The following is an 18,357-nucleotide window of genomic DNA, read 5'->3' as shown; positions in this document are numbered from 1 at the left end:
CCCACACAACAGGACCCCCCCCCCCCTCCTGGTGCCCGACCAGGCTTGTCGGGATGACGGGCGTAGAAGTCGGCCAGGAGGGCCGGGTCCAGGATGAAGCTCCTCTTCACCCAGGAGCATTCCTCGGGTCCATACCCCTCCCAGTCCACCAAGTACTGGAACCCCGGCCCATCCGACGGACGTCCAGGAGCCGGCGGACCGTCCAAGCCGGCTCTCCGTTGATGATCCGGGCAGGAGGCGGCGCCGGTCCGGGAGCACAGAGGGGTGAGGTGTGGTTTCAGTTTGGAGACGTGGAATACCGCAGTGAAGCTCCAACTCCCGGCTTCACTGCGGCCGGACTGAGGACTTTGAGGATCCTGAAGGGGCCAATGTACATGTCCTTCAGTTTTGGAGAGTCCACCTGGAGAGGGATGTCCTTGGTAGATAACCACACCTCCTGCCCGACCTGGTATGCAGGGGCCGGGGAACGCCGTCCAGGCCTTCAACAAGGCAGAACGGGCGGTGCACCACACCCAACGGCATCTTCACAGGTGGGCCTGGACCAAGGGCACACCAACCTCTCCCTCCACCACGGGGAACAATGGGGGCTGGTACCCCAGACACACCTCAAACGGGGAGAGGCCGGTGGCAGAAGACACCTGGCTGTTATGAGCGTACTTGATCCAGGCCAGATGGGTACTCCAGGCCGTCGGGTGCGCGGATGTTACACAGCGGAGGGTCTGTTCGAGTTCCTGGTTCGCCCGCTCTGCCTGTCCATTCATCTGTGGGTGATACCCGGACGAGAGGCTCACGGTGGCCCCCAGTTCTCTGCAGAAACTCCTCCAAACCTGTGAGGAGAACTGAGGACCACGATCCGAGACAATGTCAGTTGGTATCCCATGCAGACGGACGACGTGGTGGACCAGGAGGTCTGCAGTCTCCTGGGCCGTTGGGAGCTTTGGGAGGGCCACGAAGTGGGCCGCCTTGGAGAATCGGTCCACTATCGTGAGGATGGTGGTCATGCCCTGGGACGGCGAGAGGCCCGTGACAAAATCCAGGCCGATGTGGGACCAGGGGCGACGAGGCACCGGAAGCGGTTGAAGGAGTCCTTGAGTCTTTGTGTGGGCCGCCTTGCCCCTGGCACAGGTGGTACAGGCCTGGATGTATTCCCGGACGTCGGCTTCCATAGATGCCCACCAGAAGCGCTGCCGGACCACTGCCATGGTTCTTTGCACCCCTGGGTGGCAGGAGAGCTTGGAACCATGACAGAAGTCCAAGGCCGCAGCCCTGGCCTCTGGTGGGACGTACAAGCAGTTCTTTGGACCGGTTCCTGGGTCCGGGCTCCGTGCCAGGGCCTCCCGGACGGTCTTCTCCACGTCCCAGGTGAGGGTGGCCACGATAGTGGACTCAGGAATGATGGGCTCCGGAGGATCCGACAGCCCTGTTTTGACTTCGTCTTCGTGTACCCGGGACAAGGCATCCGATCTCTGGTTCTTGGTCCCGGGGCGATAGGTGATCCGGAAGTCAAAACGCCCGAAGAACAGTGACCAGCGGGCTTGCCTGGGGTTCAGCCGCTTAGCGGTCCTGATATACTTCAGGTTCTGATGGTCTGTGAAAACCGTGAATGGCTCCGAAGCTCCCTCCAACAGGTGTCTCCACTCCTCAAGAGCCTCCTTCACCGCAAGGAGTTCCCGATTGCCCATGTCATAGTTCCGCTCTGCCGGGGTCAACCTGCGAGAAAAGTAGGCACAAGGGTGAAGAACCTTATCGGACTCCCCACTCTGGGACAGCACGGCTCCTATCCCTGAGTCAGAGGCATCCACTTCAACCACAAACTGGCGACAAGGATCGGGCTGCACCAGAACTGGTGCAGTCGAAAACCGACATTTCAACTCCCTAAACGCGGCTTCGCACCGATCCGACCAGGTGAAGGGGACTTTTGGGGAGGTTAGGGCTGTCAGGGGACTACTAACCTGACTGTAGCCCTTAATGAACCTCCGGTAGAAATTTGCAAAGCTGAGGAACTGTTGCAGCTTCCTACGGTTTGTGGGTTGGGGCCAATCTCTCACCGCCGCAACCTTGGCCGGATCAGGGGCGACGGAGTTGGAGGAGATGATGAACCCCAGGAAGGACAAAGAAGTGCGGTGGAACTCACACTTCTCGCCCTTCACAAACAGCCAGTTCTCCAACAACCACTGCAGGACCTGACGTACATGCTGGACATGGGTCTCAGGATCCGGGGAAAAGATGAGTATATCATCCAGATATACAAAGACATTTCAACTCCCTAAACGCGGCTTCGCACCGATCCGACCAGGTGAAGGGGACTTTTGGGGAGGTTAGGGCTGTCAGGGGACTACTAACCTGACTGTAGCCCTTAATGAACCTCCTGTAGAAATTTGCAAAGCTGAGGAACTGTTGCAGCTTCCTACGGCTTGTGGGTTGGGGCCAATCTCTCACCGCCGCAACCTTGGCCGGATCAGGGGCGACGGAGTTGGAGGAGATGATGAACCCCAGGAAGGACAAAGAAGTGCGGTGGAACTCACACTTCTCGCCCTTCACAAACAGCCAGTTCTCCAACAACCACTGCAGGACCTGACGTACATGCTGGACATGGGTCTCAGGATCCGGGGAAAAGATGAGTATATCATCCAGATATACAAAGACAAATTGGTGCAGGAAGTCCCGCAAGACGTCATTTACCAAAGCTTGGAACGTCGCGGGGGCGTTAGTGAGGCCGAACGGCATGACCAGGTACTCAAAGTGACCTAACGGGGTGTTAAATGCCGTCTTCCACTCGTCTCCTTTCCGGATCCAAACCAGGTGATACACATTCCTAAGATCTAATTTAGTGAAAATTTGGGCTCCATGCAGGGGCGTGAACACTGAATCCAACAGGGGCAACGGGTATCGATTGCGAACCGTAATCTCGTTCAGCCCCCTGTAATCAATGCATGGACGGAGTCCGCCGTGTTTCTTGCCCACAAAAAAGAAACCAGCACCCATCGGGGAGGTGGAGTTCCGGATCAGCCCGGCAGCTGGTCCCGGATGTAGGTCTCCATTGATTCGCGCTCAGGACGTGAGAGGTTGTACAGCCTGCTGGACGGGTACTCAACGCCCGGGATCAAATCAATGGCACAATCGTAAGGACGGTGCGGGGGAAGGGTGAGCGCCAGATCTTTGCTGAAAACGTCAGCAAGATCATGGTACTCGATCGGCACCGCCGTCAGATTGGGGGGAACTTTTACCTCCTCGTTAGCATTCAAACCGGGGGGAACCGAGGATCCTAAACACTCCCGGTGGCAGGTTTCGCTCCACTGAGCCACAACCCCAGACGGCCAATCAATACGAGGATTGTGTTTAATCATCCATGGGAAGCCCAAAATCACGCGGGAGGTAGAAGGAGTCACACAGAACTCAATCTCCTCCCGATGATTCCCAGACACTACCAAAGTTACTGGCAGTGTCTTGTGTGTGAAAAAAGGGAGAAGGGTGCCATCTAGGGCCCGCACCTTCAATGGTGAAGGGAGCGCCACTAGAGGGAGCCCTACTTCCCATGCCCATCTGCTGTCCAGCAGATTCCCTTCTGACCCCGTGTCCACCAGTGCTGGGGCCTGAAGGGTTAGATCCCCACTCAGGATCGTAACTGGAAGACGTGCAGATATGCGTGTATGTTCCACGTGAATGTTCTGACCCACCCTTAGCCCAGTCTCTAAAGGCGAGTGTTGTCGTTTTGGCTGTTTGGGGCAGTTTTTCTGTATATGCTCTTTTGAGCTGCAGAGAAAACACTCCCCGCGGGCCAGCCTCCTCATTCTGTCATCTGATCTCCTTTTGGCCCTGCTCGTCTCCCTAACAACATCAGCAGGGGGAGCTGTTGCCACACGGAGCGCTGAGGCTGTGGAGCATGGGGAGGGTGGAACCTTTTCGGACCCGGAAGGGAGAGGGATGGCGCGTGCCCCGCCACGTCCTTCATCTCGCTCCCGACGGCGTTGTTCTAACCGATTGTCTAATCGTATGACTAGATCAGGGGTAGACAACCTGTTCCAGAAAGAGCCATGAGGGTGCAGGTTTTCTTTGCAGCCACTGACTCCACCAGGTGATTTCACTGATTAACTGATCCATCTGCTCAAAGTGATATTAATCAGTAAAATCACCTGGTGGAGTCAGTGGCTGCAAAGAAAACCTGCACCCTCATGGCTCTTTCTGGAACAGGTTGCCTACCCCTGGACTAGATCAATAAGCCCGTCCAAATCCCGTGGCTCGTCCTTAGCCACCAGATGCTCCTTTAGGACCAGAGACAGTCCGTTTACAAAGGCGGCGCGGAGTGCAACGTTATTCCAGCCGGACCTCGCAGCTGCGATGTGGAAGTCGACTGCATACTCGGCTGCACTCCGACGCCCCTGTCTCAGAGACAGCAGCACCGTTGAAGTGGTCTCGCCTCTATGTGGGTGATCGAACACCAGTCTGAACTCCCTCACAAACTCAGTATACACCGTTAGGAGCTGTGCATTCTGCTCCCAAAGCGCCGTAGCCCAGGCGCGTGCCTCACCTCGAAGCAAATTAATTACATAAGCCACCCGACTGGAGTCTGACGCGTACATCACGGGACGCTGTGCAAAGACGAGCGAACACTGCATTAAGAAGTCAGCGCACGTCTCTACACAACCTCCGTACAGTTCCGGGGGACTTATGTATGCTTCAGGGGACGGTGGGGGGTTCGTTGAACGACCAGCGGAATGTCTATATTCGGCACCAGGACAGCAGGAGGAGGAGCTGCCAGCCGCACCCTGTGCGCGTGCTTCCACCTCCGCGGTGAGAGGCCTCCATTCTGCGATTGAGTATATTGCACTGCTCGGTCACTAGTCCATCCGAGCAGTGAAGGCGGTCAAGATGCGCTGCAACTCACCTAACACGCTTCCTGCTGGCGCCTGTGCACCCTGCTCTTCCATTGGCTGTTCAACAGATGGTTGACGCCCCTCGGAATCCATGACGTTGGCCGAGATATCCTGTTGGGAAAGTGTAATGACACGGACCCACAACAGGGGGCGTAAATGAACAGACAATAGATGAGCCAAAATACAACACTTTACTGTTGTGAAATGTGCACAACGAGAATACAGACAGACACAGAATTTGGGTTACAATCAAAATATACAAGGTGACGTGTGGGCAGGCTCGAGGATAGAAGACATCCGTCCAGAGAGGAACTGGCACCCACACGATTTCCACCGTCACCGAACCCGGAGAATATTGGAGCCGCCAAGTCCCGAGTCCCCAGGTGGTCACCGTCTCCGGCTGTCGGACCTGGTACTGCTGGCAGGAAGCAGAAACAATCAAGGGGTGGGTGTGAGCACACACTCAGCAAACAGTCAGCAAATCTTCTTGTATTAGTCAGGTGGGAAGACACCTCCACCTCAAGTACACAGTTTTATGCAGAGTCTGTATTCCTACTTATTGAAGTTCGGAGTGAAGTGCGTCACTCCTCCACCATCCGCGAACCCAGCTTCCAGCTGAAAGTAGCGATCAAGACACCTGCAAACAGTTCAACACACACGAAAACAAGTAACGTGCGTCAGCACAACAACGGCTGAGAATTTACCTTCTTGGTTTGAAGATATCTCGGCAAGGAGGTGGAGTTGCTGTCCGGCTTTTATGATGATGTGGTGATGAGTGACAGCTTGTCAGGTGGTGATGAGAGACAGCTGTCACTCCCAGCTGCTCCCGTGAGGCGGCTGCGCCCTCTTGTGCCTGAAGCCCGCACTTCAGGCAGGGCGCCCTCTGGTGGTGGGCCAGCAGTACCTCCTCTTCGGGCGGCCCACACAACAGTTTACACAGGACCACATCACGTTTCATGAAGATGCCCCTCAGCAGCACCTGAAGGCTGACCCGATGCTCCAGTGGAAGCAAGCTGAAGACAGAGCTCAGTATTATCAACAGCAAGGAGGAGTTCAAGGCCTGCTGTGCTGCTGTGGACCTTTTCCAGCTGTTCATGGAAAATAATCTTGGAGAGGTCTTTTCAGAGACTGTTTCTCCACTAAAGATCCTCATTATCACACCCATGATCACTGCAGAAGCTGAGAGCTGCTTCTCCAACTTCAAAAGAATCAAAACCTTGTCAGAACAACACCATGAACCAGGACAGGTTGAATGCACTGGATATGCCGTCAACGGAAAAGAAACTGGTGACGGAGCTGACGAGCAGCAATAAAGTAGGTTGTGTTGTGATTTCAATTTGTCTTTAGTTTGTTCTTTTGCCGCTCCCGTATGAAGTGCTTTTTAATTTTGTTTCCTCCAAAGGTGTGCCCCTATTAAAATTTTTTACCACCAGCCACCACTGGGTTTAATCCACATTTCTTCTCTCTTTTTTTACCAGACAATCATGCGTTTTCTCACAGTATTAAGAACAGGGGTATGTAAATTTTTGATCAGGGTAATTTGGGTAGTTTGTGTTGTCATTATGATTTAAAAAGAGTAAACCTGGTTGTTTGACAATAAATGGCTACACCCAGCCACTAACCGTGAGTGAAAAAAAGTTTTTTTTTTTTTTGTCATTCATATTCTCTGAAAAATGGCCAAAAAACTAAAATTCCCCCAGGGTATGTAAACTTTGGAGCACAACTGTACATTACCTGAGTGTGCCAAGAAATTTACAAGTACTTTTCTAAAGATGTTCTGCTTGACTTGCTTTCTAGCAAGGCAATAAGCCCCAAGTTTGAAGCCAAATGTTGATGGAGACATTTTCTGTTGATATTAACATTAACATTAACAAAAGAAAGAAAAAGATATTTCCACTACAATCCCATTTAAAATGGGGGTAATTCAACTATACAGACTGCATATTCAAGATGCGGCATTTTCACCTGTTCATTCAATTCTTACTTACCCTGCAAATATCCACCAGGAAATTCTCAAACAACTTCCACATATGATTGGATGTATAAATCTCCTTCATCTCCACCTCTGTGTCCACATAGCAGTGGTTCAAGAAGTTGATATAGGCAATCTTCACCTGTTCAAATGCAGAGAAGTAGTGAAACTTGAATACCACACGGATATGGAGAGATGGTCAGCATCATAACCAAAGTATGGGCTGCTGTGCTCTAGTTACAACGTTTTGGGGGACTACAAATTCTAAAAGAAGACAATGAAGCTGTCTGCATTTACTCGTGTCCAGAAACAGCGGTTAAACAACCTCAAGCACACACTAACAAAGAAAGTGGAAAGAGACAGGCAGCTGTCATATCTATGTCATGTGAGAGAGAGAATATTTTTAATGATAAGTATGCTGTGGCAAGAAAAGGAATGTGAACCTTTGAGCTATTACACATATCAATTTTTAAATGACAATTTAAAAAAATCTCATTTATGTATATATACATACACACACCCGGTGTGAGTGGAGTGCTGAGCCTCTCACACTGGGCAGTGAGAGACAGCAGCAGGCTGCCGGTTGATAGTCACTCCCCACGTACTGCGGACCATGTGTTTTTTAAAAATTGGCAAACACACTGCTTCGCTTTAAATGTGCAGTCAGTCTATTTCAGATGGTCAGCGTGGACACTCTTCCTCTTAAAAGGCTTTATTTTACTCTGTGTGTCACGTTGGAAAGTGGTAGCTTTTGGTGCGAAATTGATAGCCTTTGCACAGCCTGAGCGCATGCTCTAATCTTCTGTTTTTTCTGGGTATGTTACAGCACCACACACAGGCCTGGCATATGTACTACAACGTTAAATGAACCTTTGAGGCACAGAATTTGCCTCAAACATTTTTTGTAATCAAATTACTCGAGTTACTCGACTAATCGTTTCAGCCCTACTAACAACACTGTTAAAACATTTAAAACCCCAAACTCCCATGGTGCATTGCAGCACGACATCCATTGTTTCCTAGTTACCTAAAATTGCTAATTTCTCTAAGAATATTTGTCCTATCAATATTCTGTTTTCGCAGCGTTCATCGTTGACCCAAATACATAAGCATACCAAACAGCAAATGTCAGCTCTCCCTGGTTTCTGTGTGACTGAACACACACGCGCACAGAGGCCATTATTATAACATAGATGCTATGTAAACTGGTATATAATTTTTAAAAGATAGTGCTGACTGGAGGGAGACATACCCTTTAAGTAAGCATATTAAAGCATGGGTTGCCTACCAACCATTCACCTAATAAGCAGTGTGAGATGGAGAAATGTCCAAATACTTAGTCCTGTGTGTGTATATATCAAAAGCAGAATAGGATGAGGGGTTCCCAAGCAACCATACTGTGAAATGTGACGCAATCACAAACGTCTACGACATCTCACACTTGGACATCACCCAGGTACCCTGCTAATTAACATGGCAAACACTTGAGCAGATACGTCCTCAAATATTGTTCAACATTCCTTGCTGAGAGGGAAAAAACTGTCAAGCCACTTGAGTAGAGTTTGCTGTTCAATATAAAACATAATAGCAACAGCAAAAAATAAATCCATAAATAAATAAGAAAATAACATGTTGTACCTCTGGGATGCAGTCTTCATGGGTAACAACCCTCACAATATCATCCAGAGGCAGTAGGGAGTTGCACTGATCTCTGTGTAGACATTCTTGCCTTCAGTACAGACAGCTAGCAATTCAACGAGGTGGATGTGGTACATTAGAGGGCTGTTACATCCATGCGATCCCGTTCTGAACGCATCATCTGAACGAGAGTCTGGAAAGATGCACGGTCATTGTAGAAGACCAGGACATCTTCGCCTGAGTTCACCAACTGAACAGAGACACAAAAGAAAAAGAAAAAGTCAAGACCAAAATATTTGACGTCTTTGAAAGAAGATCAGAAAGTCCGTCTTACAAACGTCTCAGATATTCTGAGATTTTCAACTTACCATGCTGTGTGAAATTATGTCATATTAACAAGTGCAACTGAACAATTAACATGTTTGAGCATACATTAAGAAGACCTGTAGAATGACATCTGCAGCTGTGGTCGGAGGTTTACATACACTTCTCACAGGCCTGAATGTCATGGTATTTTGGGCTTTAATGATGTCTGTGAACTGTTTTTTTTGCCAGGGTGGAATGTTTGTACAAAATCCATCAATAAAGGCTTTAAAAAAACAAAAACTGGCTGCATAAGTTTGAATTTATTTTGGATCTTCTCTAATCAAATAAAATCAATTTTATTTATATAGCGCCAAATCACAACAAACAGTTGCCCCAAGGCGCTTTATATTGGTAAGGCAAAGCCATACAATAATTACAGAAAAACTCCACGGTCAAAATGACCCCCTGTGAGCAAGCACTTGGCAACAGTGGGAAGGAACAACTCCCTTTAACAGGAAGAAACCTCCAGCAGAACCAGGCTCAGGGAGGGGCAGTCTTCTGCTGGGACTGGTTGGGGCTGAGGGGAAAGAATCAGGAAAAAGACATGCTGTGGAAGACAGCAGAGATCAATCACTAATGATTAAATGCAGAGTGGTGCATACAGAGCAAAAAGAGAAAGAAACACTCAGTGCATCATGGGAACCCCCCAGCAGTCTACGTCTATAGCAGCATAACTAAGGGATGGTTCAGGGTCACCTGATCCAGCCCTAACTATAAGCTTTAGCAAAAAGGAAAGTTTTAAGCCTAATCTTAAAAGTAGAGAGGGTGTCTGTCTCCCTGATCTGAATTGGGAGCTGGTTCCACAGGAGAGGAGCCTGAAAGCTGAAGGCTCTGCCTCCCATTCTACTCTTAAAACCCTAGGAACTACAAGTAAGCCTGCAGTCTGAGAGCGAAGTGCTCTAGTGGGGTGATATGGTACTATGAGGTCCCTAAGATAAGATGGGACCTGATTATTTCAAAACCTTATAAGTAAGAAGAAGAATTTTAATTCTATTCTGGAATTAACAGGGAGCCAATGAAGAGAAGCCAACATGGGTGAGATATGCTCTCTCCTTCCAGTCCCCGTCAGTACTCTAGCTGCAGCATTTTGAATTAACTGAAGGCTTTTCAGGGAACTTTAGGACAACATGATAATAATGAATTACAATAGTCCAGCCTAGAGGAAATAAATGCATGAATTAGTTTTTCAGCATCACTCTGAGACAAGACCTTTCTAATTTTAGAGATATTGCGCAAATGCAAAACGCAGTCCTACATATTTGTTTAATATGCGCATTGAAGGCCATATCCTGATCAAAAATGACTCCAAGATTTTTCACAGTATTACTGGAGGTCAGGGTATTGCCATCCAGAGTAAGGATCTGGTTAGACACCATGTTTCTAAGATTTGTGGGGCCAAGTACAATAACTTCAGTTTTAATCTGAATTTTAAAAGCAGGAAATTAGAGGTCATCCATGTCTTTATGTCTGTAAGACAATCCTGCAGTCAAATGTAATCAAATGTAGGAACTCAGTTTGTGTGAATAAATTAGATTGTGTGCACATAGAGTGCATCCAGAAAGTATTCACAGCAAAATGGAGTATATTAATTTTTGTCCCTCAAAATTCTACTCACAATACCCCATAATGACAACATGAAAGTTGATTTTGTTTTTATTTTTAAATGTTTTGCAAATTTACTAAAAATATAATAAAAAAAACCCTAAGAAATCACATGTACATCAGTATTCACAGCCTTTGCTCAACACTTTGTTGATGCACCTTTGGCAGCAATTACATCCTCAAATCTTTTGAATATGATGCCAGAAGCTTGGTGATCTTTGGGCTTGTCCATTTCTCTTTGCAACACCTCTCCAGCTCCATCAAGTTGGATGGGGAGCATTGGTACACAGCTATTGTCAGATTTCTTTAGAAATGTTCAATCAGACTCAGGTCTGGGCTCTGGCTGGGCTTCTCAAGGACATTCACAGAGTGCTCCAGAATCCACTCCTTTGAAATCTTGGCTGTGCTTAGGGTCACTGTCCTGCTGAAAGATGAACTTCGCAACAGTCTGAGATCTGGAAACAGGTTTTCATCCAGGATCACTCTGTACATTTCCCTCAATCCTGACTAGTCTCCCAGTTCCTGCTGCTGAAAACATCTCCACAGCATGATGCTGCCACACATGCTTCACTGTAGGATGGTGCCTGGTTTCCTCCAAACATGACCCCTGGCATTTACACCAAAGATAAGATAACATAAGACTTTATTGTCCGGAAACAGAAAGCGACTTACACTCAACAAAAATATAAATGGCCACACTTTTGTTTTGCTCCCATTTGTATGAGATGAACTCAACATCTAAAACTTTTTCCACATACCAAATCACCATTTCCCTCAAATATTGTTCACAAACCAGTCTAAATCTGTGATAGGGAGCATTTCTCCTTTGCTGAGATAATCCATCCCACCTCACAGGTGTGCTATCCAAGATGCTGATTAGACACATGATTAGTGCACAGGTGTGCCTTAGACTGCCCACAATAAAAGGCCACTCTGAAAGGTGCAGTTTGTGTTTATTGGGGGGGATAGCAGTCCGTATTGGTGTGACCACCATTTGCCTCATGCAGTGCAACACATCTCCTTCGCATAGAGTTGATCAGGTTGTCAATTGTGGCCTGTTGAATGTTGGTCCATTCCTCTTCAATGGCTGTGCGAAGTTGCTGGATATTGGCAGGAACTGGTACACGCTGTCGTATATGCCGGTCCAGAGCATCCCAAACATGCTCAATGGGTGACATGTCCGGTGAGTATGCCGGCCATGCAAGAACTGGGACATTTTCAGCTTCCAAGAATTGTGTACAGATCCTTGCAACATGGGGCCGTGCATTATCCTGCTGCAACATGAGGTGATGTTCTTGGCTGTATGTCACAACAATGGGTCTCAGGATCTCATCACAGTATCTCTGTGCATTCAAAATGCCATCAATAAAAAGCACCTGTGTTCCTCGTCCATAACAGACACCTGCCCATACCATAACCCCACTGCCACCATGGGCCACTCGATCCACAACATTGACATCAGAAAACCGCTCACCCACACGACGCCACACACGCTGTCTGCCATCTGCCCTGAACAGTGTGAACCGGGATTCATCTGTGAAGAGAACACCTCTCCAACGTGCCAAATGCCAGTGAATGTGAGCATTTGCCCACTCAAGTTGGTTACGATGACGAACTGGAGTCAGGTCGAGAGCCCGATGAGGACGACGAGCATGCAGATGAGCTTCCCTGAGACGGACTCTGACAGTTTGTGCAGAAATTCTTTGGTTATGCAAACCGATTGTTTCAGCAGCTGTCCGAGTGGCTGGTCTCAGACGATCTTGGAGGTGAACATGCTGGATGTGGAGGTCCTGGGTTGGTGTGGTTACACGTGGTCTGTGATTGTGAGGCTGGTTGGATGTACTGCCAAATTCTCTGAAACGCCTTTGGAGACGGCTTATGGTAGAGAAATGAACATTCAATACACGAGCAACAGCTCTGGTTGACATTCCTGCTGTCAGCATGCCAATTGCACGCTCCCTCAAATCTGGCGACATCTGTGGCATTGTGCTGTGTGATAAAACTGCACCTTTCAGAGTGGCCTTTTATTGTGGGCAGTCTAAGGCACACCTGTGCACTAATCATGGTGTCTAGTCAGCATCTTGATATGGCACACCTGTGAGGTGGGATGGATTATCTCAGCAAAGGAGAAGTGCTCACTATTACAGATTTAGACTGGTTTGTGAACAATATTTGAGGGAAATGGTGATATTGTGTATGTGGAAAAAGTTTTAGATCTTTGAGTTCATCTCATACAAAATGGGAGCAAAACCAAAAGTGTTGCATTTATATTTTTGTTGAGTGTACATAAACTGCCGAAGCCCCAAGTTCAATCTTTGTCTCATCAGACCAGAGAATTTTGTTTCTTGTGGTCTGAGAGTCCTTCAGGTGCCTTTTGGCAAACTCCAGCTGGGCCGCCATGTGCCTTTTACTGAGAAGTTGCTTCCATCTGGCCACTCTACCATACAGGCCTTATTTTTGGATTGCTGTAGAACATGGTGGGCACAGATAACTAAAAAAGTAACTTCGATAACAGATAATCAGATAACTGAAAAGTTATCTTTGATAAAGATAAAACAATAAACCCCCCAAAAACGTATCGGAAGTTACAGATAACCGATAACAGATAAATTACAATATTATCTCTGGCACATTTACAACTACTAGTAAAACAAATTTAATAGCTTCTAGTAATATTAAAAGTAACAACAGACCGAAACAATGAGACCACACTTTTTTCTTTCAACATTCTGCCCCTGCTGGAAGCTCTTGTTTACTACAGCACTCCCAGCACAGAGGCTCCCCGAGAGCAGCCATAAGGCCAGCTCTCTGTCAATTACAATGCTCCAGTCAGGCGGAGGTCTTGAAAAATAAAGTCATGCTGAGTTATGGTTTTGATTTATAAATAACATTAATACCGATTGAATAACTCCATTAAATCAAATCAAATCAAATCAATTTCATTTATATAGCGCCAAATCACAACAAACAGTTGCCCCAAGGCGCTTCATATTGTAAGGCAAAGCCATACGATAATTACAGAAAACCCCCAACAGTCAAAACGACCCCCTGTGAGCAAGCACTTGGCAACAGTGGGATTAATTCATTTGAAAGCTTGACTCTTAGTCTTGGCCATCCAAATTGGAAGTCCCAAAAACCAGTTTTATTTGTTGTTATCTATCATCCACCTGGTCGTTACTGTGAGCTTCTCTGTGAATTTTCAGACCTTTTGTCTGACTTAGTGCTTATCTCAGATAAGATAATTATAGTGGGCGATTTTAACATCCACATAGATGCTGAGAATGACAGCCTCAACACTGCATTTAATCTATTACTAGACTCAACTGGCTTTGCTCAAAATGTAAATGAGTCCACCCACCACTTTAATCATATTTTAGATCTTGTTTGATTTATGGCATGGAAATTGAAGACTTAACAGTATTCCCTGAAACCCCCTTCTGTCTGATCATTTCTTAATAACATTTACATTTACTTTAATGGACTACCCAGCAGTGGGGAATAAGTTTCATTACAGTAGAAGTCTTTCGGAAAGCGCTGTAACTAGGTTTAAGGATATGATTCCTTCTTTGTTATGTTCTCCAATACCATATACCAACACAGTGCAGAGTAGCTACCTAAACTCTGTGAGTGAGATAGATTATCTCGTCAATAGTTTTACATACTCATTGAGCACAACTTTGGATGCTGTAGCTCCTCTGAAAAAGAGAGCCTTAAATCAGAAGTGCCTGACTCCGTGGTATAACTCACAAACACGCAGCTTAAAGCAGATAACCCATAAGTTGGAGAGGAAATGGCGTCTCACTAATTTAGAAGATCTTCACTTAGCCTGGAAAAAGAGTCTGTTGCTCTATAAAAAAAAGCCCTCCGTAAAGCTAGGACATCTACTCATCACTAATTGAAGAAAATAAGAACCCCAGGTTTCTTTTCAGCACTGTAGCCAGGCTGACAAAGAGTCAGAGCTCTATTGAGCCGCGTATTCCTTTAACTTTAACTAGTAATGACTTCATGACTTCTTTGCTAATAAAATTTTAACTATTAGAGAAAAAATTACTCATAACCATCCCAAAAGACATATCGTTATCTTTGGCTGCTTTCAGTAATGCTGGTATTTGGTTAGATGCTTCTCTCCGAATGTTCTGTCTGAGTTATTTTCATTAGTCACTTCCTCCAAACCATCAACATGTCTATTAGACCCCATTCCTACCAGGCTGCTCAAGGAAGCCCTACCATTAATTAATGCTTTGATCTTAAATATGATCAATCTATCTTTATTAGTTGGTTATGTACCACAGGCTTTTAAGGTGGCAATAATTAAACCATTACTTAAAAAGCCATCACTTGACCCAGCTATCTTAGCTAATTATAGGCCAATCTCCAACCTTCCTTTTCTCTCAAAAATTCTTGAAAGGGTAGTTGTAAAACAGCTAACTGATCATCTGCAGAGGAATGGTCTATTTGAAGAGTTTCAGTCAGGTTAAAGTAAAGGCACTGTGCTGCGGTGGGAATCATATTTATCTAATAGATTACAATTTGTTCATGTAAACGGGGAGTCTTCTTCACAGACTAAGGTTAATTATGGAGTTCCACAAGGTTGTGATAGGAACAATTTTATTCACTTTATACATGCTTCCCTTAGGCAGTATTATTAGAAAGCATTGCTTAAATATCATTGTTACACAGATGATACCCAGCTTTATCTATCCATGAAGCCAGAGGACACACCAATTAGTTAAACTGCAGGAATGTCTTACAGACATTTTTGATCAGGATATGTCCTTCAATGCGCATATTAAGCAAATATGTAGGACTGCTTTTTTACATTTGCGCAATATCTCTAAAATTAGAAAGGTCTTGTCTCGGAGTGATGCCGAAAAGCTAATTCATGCATTTATTTCCTCTAGGCTGGACTATTGTAATTCATTATTATCAGGTTGTCCTAAAGTTCCATGAAAAGCCTTCAGTTAATTCAAAATGCTGCAGCTAGAGTACTGACAGGGACTAGAAGGAGAGAGCATATTTCACCCATACTGGCCTCTCTTCATTGGCTTCCTGTTAATTCTAGAATAGAATTTAAAATTCTTCTTCTACTTATAAGTTTTGAATAATCAGGTCCCATCTTATCTTAGGGACCTCTTAGTACCATATCACCCCAATAGAGCGCTTCGCTCTCAGACTGCAGGCTTACTTGTAGTTCCTAGGGTTTTTAAGAGTAGAATGGGAGGCAGAGCCTTCAGCTTTCAGGCTCTTCTCCTGTGGAACCAGCTCCCAATTCGGATCAGGGAGACAGACACCCTCTCTACTTTTAAGATTAGGCTTAAAACTTTCCTTTTGCTAAAGCTTATAGTTAGGGCTGGATCAGGTGACCCTGAACCATCCCTTAGTTATGCTGCTATAGACTTAGACTGCTGGGGGGTTCCCATGATGCACTGAGTGTTTCTTTCTCTTTTTGCTCTGTATGCACCACTCTGCATTTAATCATTAGTGATTGATCTCTGCTGTCTTCCACAGCATGTCTTTTTCCTGATTCTCTCCCCTCAGCCCCAACCAGTCCCAACAGAAGACTGCCCCTCCCTGAGCCTAGTTCTGCTGGAGGTTTCTTCCTGTGAAAAGGGAGTTTTTCCTTCCCACTGTCGCCAAATGCTTGCTCATAGGGGGTCGTTTTGACCGTTGGGGTTTTTATGTAATTATTGTATGGCTTTTGCCTTGCAATATAAAGCGCCTTGGGGCAACTGTTGTTGTGATTTGGCGCTATATAAATAAAATTGATTGATTTGATTTGTGTGTTTCAATTTTTAAACTAACGTATCACTCCATACAAAAGTTTATGTTTACTCGTTTATGGAGTGATACATTATCTTAAAGTTATTTAAATTAACTTATCACTCATAAGAAAAGTTTCAATTTGTTTTATGGAGTGATACGTTAGCTTAAAAACTTTAAAGCAACGTAAACTAACGTATCACTCCATAAAAAACACTATATGAAAACACGTTATTTAAACTAATGTATCGCTGACTTATCTCAGTAATCATGCAGCAAAAACCACCCTAAAGCAAATGATTATTGTTATTTCAAAACTTTTGCAATGTATGTATTTCCAGTGTTACAGTCCTGCATCTGGAATACCTGCAGACTTGTGCTTTGGTCAGAGAAAGGTGAGCTGAAGAAACATGTGACAATGCTCATGATGGTGTCAGTTACGTAACGCTCCAGCATGGTGTCGGCATGCTTCCTGTCACTGGTACTGTTGCACACCTAAAGAAGAGAAGAGAGGACATTAATGGTGATGTAATCACACAAGTTCATGAGGAGAAATAAGAAGAATTACTGTGACAGGGCCCAAGAAACCTTAAAAAACATTTCAAAAGTTACCCAATATCAACTGGCCTTGTGTGGAAAATTAATTGTTGAAATAAATTAAACTTCACACACCCGAGATAAGTTTTTCCAGTAAGTTTTGTTTGCCAGTAAACTACTGGTTTCGGAGAAAAGCCTCACTTCCAAGGTTTGGCCCCTCCTGGAGGTGTCTTATCCTGCCTGTTATAATGATCTGTGACACAGTTTTTCTTTGCACACTCCTGCAGACTTGCTGACCTCTGTGAGCATTTTCTTTCAGGAACTCCTTTTTTCCCACCATGTTCGGATACGACGGAACCAGAGAGAGGTCACTTAAAGTGATATATTTTCTGGCCATGATAATTTGTGTACGCGTTTTCCTTTAATTGAACCCACAAATTCAAAAACGTGCTCTCAAATTAATAAAACGTGTGCAAATCTTCCTGGCCGTGATAATTCCTGTGCACGTTTTCCTTTAATTGAGCCCTCGAATTAATAAAACGTGCACATGTTTTCTTTTAATTTTAATTTCTGGTGTTCAAGAGATGAGATTTCAGCCACTGACACAACATAAAACAAGTACTTAATTCTTTCCCCAAAACATCGTGCATCTTAGTTGTACCTTCTGGCAAACTGTAGCTGAAATTTCAGGTCTTCTTTTTAAGAAAATCCTTCTCTATACCACTTCATCATGAAGATGCACAACATATCCACAACATATCCTCATATAAAATCAACAACAAATGATAATAATATTAAATCAAACAGAGCTCTGGTATCGGAATAGTATCAGTATCGGCAGATATCCAACTTCAGGTATCGAGATTGCATCGAAAGTGAAAAAATGTGGATCGGTGCATTCCTAACTGTATTATAAACATAGGGACTTCTTTGTTTCATAAGCTATTTCCAAGATAAGGAATTAAAGTATTTCCAGATGTAATCTTCCAAAACAAGGTTTGCTTCACAATGCAAATGCTTGTTTTTGTTAAAAAAAAGAAAGAAAATATGGGATCTACGGGCCCGGTCACACGGCACATGGCGATAGCTGAATGAAGGAAAAAAGTCACAAAGTCACAAATCGCCAAGAAAAAGTGGACGAATGAGCTGGCCCTTCTCCCGTCACCGAAAAGTGAGTCCAGAGCACATAAAAGAATGAAACAAAACCAAAACTAACAAAAGAAAAACTAAGCGAATGGTGACCATGACGCTTTAAACAAAATCAAAACAAAACATTCATGATGACGTGACTTCACAGCAAGTATCAGACCAAGTGCCAGCCTGTGATCATTTCTGTGCTCTCCACAGCACCTGCAGGTGTGAGATCTGGTTGTCTTGACAACAGCTTTGTCTTCACAACAACAACATGTGCACACACCTACGTTCCAGTCACAGACGGCATGCAAAGATGAGCACAGCTGTTTGCGGCTGTGCGCACAGCCTCTCCAGCCACAGATGGCTTAAACGTGCGTAGATAAAGTAGTTGATAAAACATTCTTGCTGCTATTGTTTCTGTATGACAACGCTGCTTTTCATCCCACACATGGACAAGTCACGTTCAGCTCGTCG

The 18,357-nt window shown here is 45.5% G+C and overlaps 1 protein-coding gene across 1 annotated transcript in view; it reads right to left on the bottom strand.

The window, feature by feature from the left end:
• LOC117507641 (inositol 1,4,5-trisphosphate receptor type 1-like) overlaps window positions 1-18,357 on the bottom strand; it is a 535,403-nt gene that overhangs the window by 285,973 nt on the left and 231,073 nt on the right. Inside the window, exon 34 of the mRNA XM_034167459.1 lies at window positions 16,579-16,707. Within this exon, the coding sequence (XP_034023350.1) occupies window positions 16,579-16,707 (129 nt within the window). The remainder of the gene's footprint in view (window positions 1-16,578; window positions 16,708-18,357) is intronic.

Source organism: Thalassophryne amazonica, chromosome 3 (genome assembly GCF_902500255.1).
Source record: "Thalassophryne amazonica chromosome 3, fThaAma1.1, whole genome shotgun sequence".
In the NCBI taxonomy this organism is placed as follows: Eukaryota; Metazoa; Chordata; class Actinopteri; order Batrachoidiformes; family Batrachoididae; genus Thalassophryne; species Thalassophryne amazonica.
The sequence above is the reverse complement of the archived record's forward strand: the minus strand, read 5'-3'. Positions and strand labels throughout refer to the sequence as shown.